This window comes from Engraulis encrasicolus, chromosome 3 (genome assembly GCF_034702125.1).
Source record: "Engraulis encrasicolus isolate BLACKSEA-1 chromosome 3, IST_EnEncr_1.0, whole genome shotgun sequence".
Taxonomy (NCBI): Eukaryota; Metazoa; Chordata; class Actinopteri; order Clupeiformes; family Engraulidae; genus Engraulis; species Engraulis encrasicolus.
This window is the reverse complement of record NC_085859.1, coordinates 53,285,496-53,295,275: the sequence shown is the minus strand read 5'-3', so window position 1 is coordinate 53,295,275 and position 9,780 is coordinate 53,285,496. Positions and strand designations below refer to the sequence as shown.

Below are 9,780 nucleotides of genomic sequence, written 5' to 3'. Positions count from 1 at the left end.
CCTTAATACGTAATAAAGAAGACAATTCACGCAGCACACACATTTGTATTAAAATATGATTCCTCTCGGATTATCAATTTTAATTACCACCATTAGTATTACATGGACAGTCCTGTTTTAAAAAGCATCTCTCATAACCTTATCCAGGTCACTGGTGTCGAATGATACACTGACATGAGGGAATGTCTGAAGATACAGAGGCAGGTGTCTGAAAGATAGAACAAACAGAATATGTCAATAACATAATAACAACATTCCATACATAATCAAATACACAAAGACGAAAACCATATCGTTAAACCAACACACAACAAACATCAGCAACTTCCATGTCAAAGTTTGGACTCTAGAATGACACATCAGCTGTTTGCATCAGACATTATTACAATTTCAGACTATTACCCAGAGGAGACTGCCTCAGACGGACGTTGTAACTCTCTCCAACACACAAGGGCCTCGTCCTGTCGCCCCAGCCTCCGGAACACCTCCACTAGCCCCAAATTAATTATCTGTGTGTCTGCAGGTACCAGAGGGAGAAATGGAGTAAACACAGCAGAACATAAAGTGTTTTTGATGTTCATCTGGGAGGGCAAAGTGATGTTGTTGGTGTCATGGGCTGCACAGCGGAGTACAGTTTATTGAGTTTAGCTAAAAAAAAAGTAAGGGTCACTGTATGCCATGTAAGCTAAATGTAAACCTTACCAAGTGATCAAAAATATCAACATTATTACTGACTAGGAAAGACATTTGTGCCCACACAAAGAAATTAATGTGTCATCCTGTGCTATTCGAATCAAATACTACACAGAAACTTTGATTCCAAGATGGCACAACTAAGCATTGGAGCAGGCATACACAAACAGAGCCAGTAACAACATTATGGACAAAAAGAGTTCATGCATAATAATAATAATAATAATAATAATAATAATAATAATAATAATAATAATAAGCGATATGATGGTGCACCTGTTACAGAGTGGAGACTAAGCTTCAGGTCCCGCAGTGCCTCTTTGAACTGGCCCCTCTCCATGAAGCTGAGACCCCGGCCTGCCAGGGCCAGGCCCCGCAGTCTAGCCAAAACCTTCACCTTCACCGCACCGTCCCCCTGCTCTTCAGCACATGGACCTAACACACAGGCAAAGGTGAACGTTTGGTTTGAAAACTGGTAGGGGCATGAATGTGGTGAATTAAAAAAAAAAAAAAAAACTTTGCTCATGGACGCAGGGTAAAAACACTGTACACCTGAAATTATCAAACTGTTGCAAAGTTCTTGTGACTATTACCTAGGCTAGTTGTGAACGTCAAATGCAGCCTACTGGCCTGATAATATGTCTGATTTCAGGTACCACGGCTGCGATCGGTCAGCCCTGCTAACGTTTCGAAATGTGCAAGATGTGCAGTGGGTAGGACAAATTCCAAAGCATCACTTAGAGTCCTTAAAGTAAAACAAACCTGCATTTTTGATGGATACCTTTGCCAGACAATTTAGGGACCTGGAATAAAATAACACACTGAATTGGTTGACATGTCACATACTTCTAACCATCATTCTTCATCCATGTAAAATGATTGTGCATTAGCAAGCAAGAGACTTTGAATGTAGCCCAGCCGGGCTTAGCCTACATCTCCTAAGTTAACACTAGCAAACCAGCCAAATGCTGGCTGGGAGAAAAGAACATATACTAGCCACTTTTACCAGTAATGAGGGAATTTACGTATGGCTAGTAGGGTTGAGATCTGTTGGTCAAAATCTTGCTAGTGATGACAATAGTGAATTTATAGCCCTGGGGCCTATGCTACAGTATATCACGAAAGTGAATACACCCCACACAGTTTTGCAGATTTTTGAGTATATCTTTTCATAGGAAAGCATTACAGAAATGTAACTTTGACACAATGATTAGTGACCTTTTAACAACATATTTAACCGCTTAAATTTCTTGCTCACTCTGAAAAAAACAAAATACAGCCATTAGTGTTTGAACATGTACTCACAAAAGTGAGTACACCCCAGATTAAAATCCGGTAGAAAAGGGGCTATGTTGGCTCGAATCGTCTCGAAATGAAATGAAATGAAAAGGGATGACAAGGGAGGTCATCAGTGTACGTTTCAACCTTTCTTCGCATTGAACTTTTACATTTTGAGTCTGCATCTGGCTTAAATAGATTGGTGTGAGATTTGAATGCAATCCTATGGAGAATATCATGATCTGCTTCAGTAGTCACAGTGCATGTTGGCATGTATGTTTCTTTTAGGTGTATTTCAGATTGGCAATGTTGACAGCATTCATGCATCCCCAAACCATGTCAGTCCCACTACCATGCTTGGCTTATGAGAGGATACACCTTTTTTGTAAAACTCACTTGTTTACCACCACACATGCTTGACACCATCTAAAGCAAATTTGTTTATCTTGGTCTCTTCAGATCACACGACATGGTTCCAGTGATCCATATCCTTGGTCTGTTCATCTCTCTTGAGACCAAGATAAACAAATTTGCTTTAGATGGTGTCAAGCATGTGTGGTGGTAAACAAGTGAGTTTTACAAAAAAGGTGTATCCTCTCATAAGCCAAGCATGGTAGTGGGACTGACATGGTTTGGGGATGCATGAATACTGTCAACATTGCCAATCTGAAATACACCTAAAAGAAAAATACATGTCAACATGCACTGTGACTACTGAAGCAGATCATGATATTCTCCATAGGATTGCATTCAAATCTCACACCAATCTATTTTAGCCAGATGCAGACTCAAAATGTAAAAGTTCAATGCAAAGAAAGGTTGAAACGCACACTGATGACCTCCCTTGTCATCCCTTTTCATTTCGTTTCATTTCGAGACGATTCGAGCCAACATAGCCCCTTCTCTACCGGATTTTAATCTGGGGTGTACTCACTTTTGTGAGTACATGTTCAAACACTAATGGCTGTATTTTGTTTTTTTCTGAGTGAACAAGAAATTTAAGCGGTTAAATGTGTTGTTAAAAGGTCACTAATCATTGTGTCAAAGTGAAATTTCTGTAATACTTTCCTATGAAAAGATATACTCAAAAATCTGCAAAACTGTGAGGGGTGTATTCACTTTCGTGATATACTGTACAAAGCTGGTTCAGGATAAGTTAAGGTTAAGTTAAGAGGTGAATCATCTACAAGAGCTTTGTGAAAGTGAGGACTCCAGGCTCTTCTATTAAATTATTTACCTCTTACTTAACCATAACTTATCCTGAACCAGCTTTGTAGTATAGGCCCCTGATCTCCTACCGTACCTTGTGAAGTTGGTCACTGCTTCCTTGGTGTCTTTCATGTTGCTGTAGGCCAGGCCCAGCAGGTAGTGGGCTGCTGATCCCCACAGCACATACTCAAGTCTCTCACGCTTCACTGACTTAGAAGGCCCCTCCATGGAGAAGATGATCTGCTCCTCTGACAAATCGAATGCGTTTTGTTTTTCAGGAATGAGGTTAGCCGTTTTCGAGATGACCTCTTCACAGACAGCGATTGCATCCCACGCCCTCTTGGCTTTCAGTAAGGTGAACGCAGCCTCTAGGTACACCACAGGAATTCTGGGAAGGGACACATCACCTTCTGTAAACACCTGTAAGCAGTAGTTCACCGTTAGAAAGGATTTTATTGTTTAGATGAGTAATGTCTGAATTTATCATTATTATTACAAATTAAACACACGTCATTGAGCGTAGTTACATGTGAGGAATATTCCAATTTTAATAGGAATGGTGGCAGGAGTTTGCGCATAAGTCATGTAAACACTTTATACACTTAGAATGTGACTGTGTTTCGGGAATATTCCGTTTGCAGAATGCTGACAAGATTCTGTCTGAAACCAGAATATTCCATGCATGTAACTGCGCTCACTGTTGGTAATGGTGTCTTTGGATACATGTTGTCCAAATTGCACCAAATGTGCACAAATTTAAATGTAAAAACCCCCCCACAGAAATTGCACAAAAATAACTACAATTATATCAAAGAGATTCAAAATTAATTTGAATTGTTCATTTGACACATGAAGTAACTTACAGGCTGTGCAATCTCCGACTGCAGCGAGGACATCAGATCTAAATACAGTTCAACCGCCTCTGAAACTCTGGAGGAATAGAACCAGGAATTGAAAGACACGCATGTTATTTTAAGATGCTCGGGGTACAGCTCTTATTTGTGCAGATGTATTCAAATGCTTTCCATTAATGATTTGTGCTTGTTATACTTGTATTCCCTTTAACACAGTTACAGTATTTACTAATTCATTGACTTGTACTTCCATTTTTTTATTTACCATCCACTATTTTTTCACAATTTTATGTTTAGTGAGTTTACAAATTGTCATTTACCCTTTTCTTTACTAAGCACACGGAACGGCCTCCATGTGTAACATGTTGTATACAAACAACCTTCCCTTCGCTTGCTTGACCGATGACTTTGAAACCCACCTGTCATGCAGAACGCATGTATGTGCCAAGGAGTGTAAGACTAGCTGGGCAGAGGGAACCGCCAGGATGGCATCCATGTATTGGCTACGAAGTAACACATCTGGGGAGATAGGCGTCGCCCCAACGTCGACAGTCTTTTCTTCTGAGCTCTGAATGAGGGCCTATGGGAAGACATCAGACCAGTGATTCCCAAGTCCCAACCAGGGGTACATGTAAACTGCAGGGGTTACTAGCAGGGCCCTAAATTAACTTTCATCACCAGCCAAAATGGCTAGTGGAGGTCAATCTCACTGGCCAAACACACACTCACTAATGGGTCAAAGTGGCTAGTAAGTTGGTCTTTTCTACCAGCCAAATTGAAATTTCACCAGAATTTGGTCAGTTGGCTGGTGTTCATTTACAGCCCTGGTTACTAGTGGAAAAGATATGTGGAGCGTTTTCACATTGCAATAGTGGAGGCGATATAGAGCACGACAGAGGGGGTACTCATGGTATGACAAAAATGCTTAGGGGGTACGCTCGACAAAAAGATTGGGGTACACTGCATCAGACCACAGACAGCAGCTTTGTTTTACTATCTGTACTACTGTCTATGCAGCACCTTTGCCTGTAACTGGAGCGCTGAAAAATAAGCAGGAAAGGTCACACCATGCATCATCTTTTTCATTTTTACTACTCAGACGTGTTTCGGCATTCTGCCTTCCTCCTGTGTGTCAAACTGTAACTGGAGAGTGACATCCACACTCTCCTCAAGAGCTGGAGCTGCGTCACTTACTGCCTGTCAAGAAACAATAGAGGTCCGCTTACACTGGCAGTTAGTCACACCCAAACAGGATTTTATTAGCACTATATGGCACTTAAAAGACTTCATGACCAAAATGCGCCAATAAAGTCATGTTGGGGACATAAAGCAGCGAGCACAACTTCATCGTTTTCTTTCAGAATGTTAAGTCCAGTGTTCAGTCCAGCACTTGCACTTTGTCTGATGTGTGGTTTTTATTCTCTTTGGATGTGCCTCTCTCCAGTTAATGTTGACTGGATGCAGATCGGTGATAGATGCTTGATTCTGGCTAATATCTGTGTGCCATATTATTAAATTTTTGTGCAATGCATATTATAATGTGTGTATTTATGTGTAAGTGAAAGTGAAAGCCCAACTGGGAAACTCCAACTGCCCTCGTCATTGTGACACAGCACTCCACAGCACACAAGTGAACATTGCACACAATTAAATTGCATTCATGCCTCACCTGTGCAAGGCGGCAGCCCCCAATCAATGGCACCCGAAAGGCGCCGCTGGACACCTAAATTTCCTTCACGATCAATAAAGTGACTTCTTTCTACTCTGCTGTGATGTACTTACTGCGTGGAGCAGGCGAAGGGCCTCCATTTCTGCCTGGGTGGTCTTCAGCTTTCTATACACCAAGGCGCTCTGGTAGAGAGCAGTGCGGCAGCCGAAATCCACCTCCAGAGCCTTCCTGTACGACTGCAGGGCGCTTTGAGGTTGCCCCTACAAGGAAAATGTAACTCCATATCTTATCAATGCCATGGTACGTATGAAAGTTCATAAAACACTGAGAGCGACCCTGAAAACGCACTGGGTGAAATGCATTGTAATAAAAAAGAACTGTAAGCATTGTGCCGTGTTTTTTGAACTTTCATCTTTGATCAAATTTTCTGGCACCTTCTGCACCTGTATTACTGAGGGCTTGTGCACAGGCACTCTCTTGAACGGTGACCGTAGTACGTACGCATGTTTGTGATTCATAATACATCCCTATCATGACTTTAAATCGCTATGACTGATATATGGAGTAGTACAAATATTTTACCTTATTTAACATACTTCATTCGATTCGCTCCAATGTAAGAGCTAGGTTTTTGTAAGGAGGTGTAGGCCTTCTTTACCCAGCTTTAAATATCTACATCAATTTGTATTGAGGGAGCTCAGTTGTGGCTGTCTGTATACATGGGTTCACCGTGTTTGTAAACACAATGTTGTGAGGAGGGGCAAGACACTGGCAGCCAACCACGTGAGCGTTTTTTTTTTTGACCGACAGTGGTTTTCAACAATCAGAGGTTGAGTTGTGCGTAGCTAGTTTCGCACAGTCAGGAAAAAAACAAAAATGTAGAACCCATGTTTTGCCATGTAAGGAGGGGGAGCTGAGCTCCAGAGTGCTCCTTCCTTACCAGCTTGGCGTAGGTGACTCCAGTAAGCGTATGGACCCTGGCCAGGAGAGCCCTGGGAGCAGGTAAGGATGTGGCCCCCAGCATAGACACCAGCGCAGTAGAGGAGTCTTCAAGCCTCATGTGTTCCAGACCTAAGACATAGCCACAAACAAAAACACCCAGCTGTAAACAACTTTACACACTAGGGGAGCATTCCAACAAGCTGGTTCAGTAATAATCCAGGTTAAATGAACCTGCAGGGTTGTGGTAACTCATCTAATAGAAGAGCTTGGAGTCCTCAATGAGACCTGTGGGCGATCAATTAACAGATTTACCACCTCCTGTAAGTTAATTTAGCCAGGTGCATCACCTATCTATGTTCTTGGATTAACCCCCTGGAAAATGTTATGCATGCGTTTTTATAATGAAATGTGCAGGTAGGTACTATAAGCTGGTTAAAGCCTGCACATCCAAGCGTCTGACCTGGAGGCAGGACCAAATTCGCACAGACAAATAAAGTAAAAAAAAAAGAGTGTTCTTCAGACAGGATTTTTTTAAACACTTTTTTTCAATTCAATATGTCAGGTAGGTACTATACCCTCAGCAATGGCAGTGCAGATATGCAGCAGGTCAAGGAATTCTCTGACGGTCATGGCAGTGAGTAAGTTGGAGTTGTTGTTGTCTGCCAGTCGGAGCTTTTTAATGGCTTCATGGAGATTCTGTGATGGACTTGGAGCTTCTTTCACACCCTTACATGAAAATAAAGAAGTCAACAGACACATTAGTACTGAACATATGATAAAGGACGTTTGGTTTACTTAGCATTGTCATAGAATATACGGTACAAAGGCTTTACGAACCCATGATCCTTCATCGAAACTGAACTATCACGTCATATAGTATTATTGTAATTCTTCTAAAGCAATGTAATCTTACTCTCTCAAAGTAGGATGTATATACTGTATTTGTGGCTTGATTTTGCTGTAATTACATATATCTCCTTATTTATACCTGATCGGATAAAAATGTTTGGAACACTGTACCTCAAAGCACTGACGGTGTAAGATACTATTGTGCAAAATATTATTGAGATTTCATCCTGCCTTTTAATCTTAGTCCAAAGGTTGCCGCTTCAACTCCCGACCCGCCAGGTTGGTGCGGGGAGTAATTAACCAGTGCTCTCCCAATCCTCCTCCATCACTGAAGTTACCCTAAGCATGGTACCGTCCCGTCGCACTGCTCCCTTGGGGCGCAATTGGGCGCTGCCCCCTTGCACAGGTGAGGTATAAGTGCAATTTCGTTGTGTGACGTGTGCACTTGTGTGCTGTTGAGTGCTGTGTCACAATGACAGTGGGAGTTGGAGTTTCTCCTAGTGGGCTTTCAGCTTTCACATTTGTACGTCCTTTCCTGCCAACTGCCTACTGTCTACAGCCAGTGTGTGAGCAGCAGAAAAAGGAAAAGCTGGGAATAACTTCACCCACCTGCGTAGCATCCTTCAGCAGATGGTGAATACTGTCCATTTGGCAAGAGGCCAGCCACAAAGCCCACTGTACGCACAGCAAGCCGTGCAGGCAGAGCAGGGGAGTTGTGTTTCTGAAGCATTGTAACGTTATCCGCCATAAAGCAGCAGGATCCCGGCTAGATTCCTGGCAGCCAACAGCTTCAAGAGCTGGAAAGGGAGAGAACGAAGTAATGCAACAAAAAAAAGCGCAGCCTTGGTTTTTACATAATTCAGTGTACAAACCAAAATATCAATTCTTGTATTCTGAGACTTGTGTAATAGAATCAGCACACGCTAGTGTGAGAACCCAGATGCACCACTGTGTCCCTTTCAATATCTTACCTCCTGTCCTCTCCTTTTGCCTGTTCCCCCCTGCTTCACAGACGCCCCACCTCCATGGAGAAAACAATAAAGTTTCCCCCTGTCAGCCGAGTCACAATCACTTTTGGGGGATTTTTTTTACCCCTTCGATGTTTTCAAGTTAACACGTGAAAAAATGACCTTTCAATTGAGCTTTTGCGTCTTGCCTCAAGATACCACAAAATGAGAGGACGGGATATGGATATTAGATATTGAAGGGAGTGGACCCATTATACATCTTGTCATTTCATTAGGTCACCAGAGGAGGGTGTTTCTAGCACAAGCATATCACATCTAAGTTGTAAATATGTTTAAAAAAAAACATCCCAGAGAGATAGCTCGAGGTTTACCCAGTGGTTTAATGAGTAAGAAGGCTATTTAATACGGAAATTAAAACATAATTTGAAAGGCTTACCTCTGTGAAGGGTACTGGAAAGAATCTGTTGAACATCGATCAAGGTGGAAAAGTTGAAAGACAACACAAGGGTGTTGTATGCAGCGGTTAGTTCCAGTTCAACTAGCTCTGAAACAGCTGGAATGCCTGCAGAAAAGGTGAGCACATACATTACATTGTATGTTTGGTGGTGAAGAGCCACACTACCATGCAGTCTGTTGCTTATCAACTTGCAGTGTTACCTTGAATTGTCTGAAGTAATTTGAGCATTCCCTTATGGCATTTTCCTTTGACACTCTCTTTCCCACCGACATGACTGTTTTTCCGCTGGAACAACATAGGCAACACTAGTACAGTATATCTGGAGCACACTTGTAACTTTGCATTAAAGAAAATGCATGGGTGTGAGAAGCTAAGCTAATCTTACCTTCCATTCTTTCATTAAGATGTTGTTTTCCTGCGTCCATTTGTTTAGAAGAGAAGCGTCCATGACTTCAAAGACAACCACTGCAGACGCATTAAGGCATTTTCATATCTCGCATGTTCTCCAAATAGAAGAAATATGATATTTCAGAACACTGGAATCATAGCAGGATGATGGACTGTGTTGTTCAAGCAAAACATTTCAAGTTTCCCACTTCTAGATGTCACAACACCACCCCTTACCGCCACCTGCTGTTGCGGAGCTCAATTACAAACAACATGCAGTATTAGCAGGTTAATCATAGTTCATCATAGTTCATTAGCCTATAGTAAAGAGGGTTCCTCCTGCTGATATTTTTGCATTTCAGGCTATCACATGCATATTTCAAAAGATCATTTTGTGTGTTGTGTGTCTTTAAAGGGTGTGATGATGAGTTGATTTTGTAGAATGACCTGTCTAGGCCCCATGCTTGCCTGGCC

At 42.0% G+C, this 9,780-nt stretch overlaps 1 protein-coding gene across 1 annotated transcript; it reads right to left on the bottom strand.

Moving 5' to 3' along the window:
• Positions 1 to 48: 48 nt before the first annotated feature.
• Positions 49 to 9,517, bottom strand: fancg (FA complementation group G). The gene is made up of 14 exons (XM_063194569.1): positions 9,305 to 9,517; positions 9,120 to 9,204; positions 8,899 to 9,024; positions 8,104 to 8,291; positions 7,221 to 7,371; positions 6,644 to 6,774; positions 5,817 to 5,963; positions 4,454 to 4,614; positions 4,044 to 4,110; positions 3,275 to 3,600; positions 1,456 to 1,496; positions 970 to 1,128; positions 403 to 517; positions 49 to 208 (listed from the first exon to the last, which is right to left on the bottom strand). Exons 1-14 carry the CDS (start codon positions 9,365 to 9,367, stop codon positions 118 to 120), a joined length of 1,851 nt encoding a protein of 616 aa, XP_063050639.1. The 5' UTR covers positions 9,368 to 9,517; the 3' UTR covers positions 49 to 117.
• Positions 9,518 to 9,780: the final 263 nt, after the last annotated feature.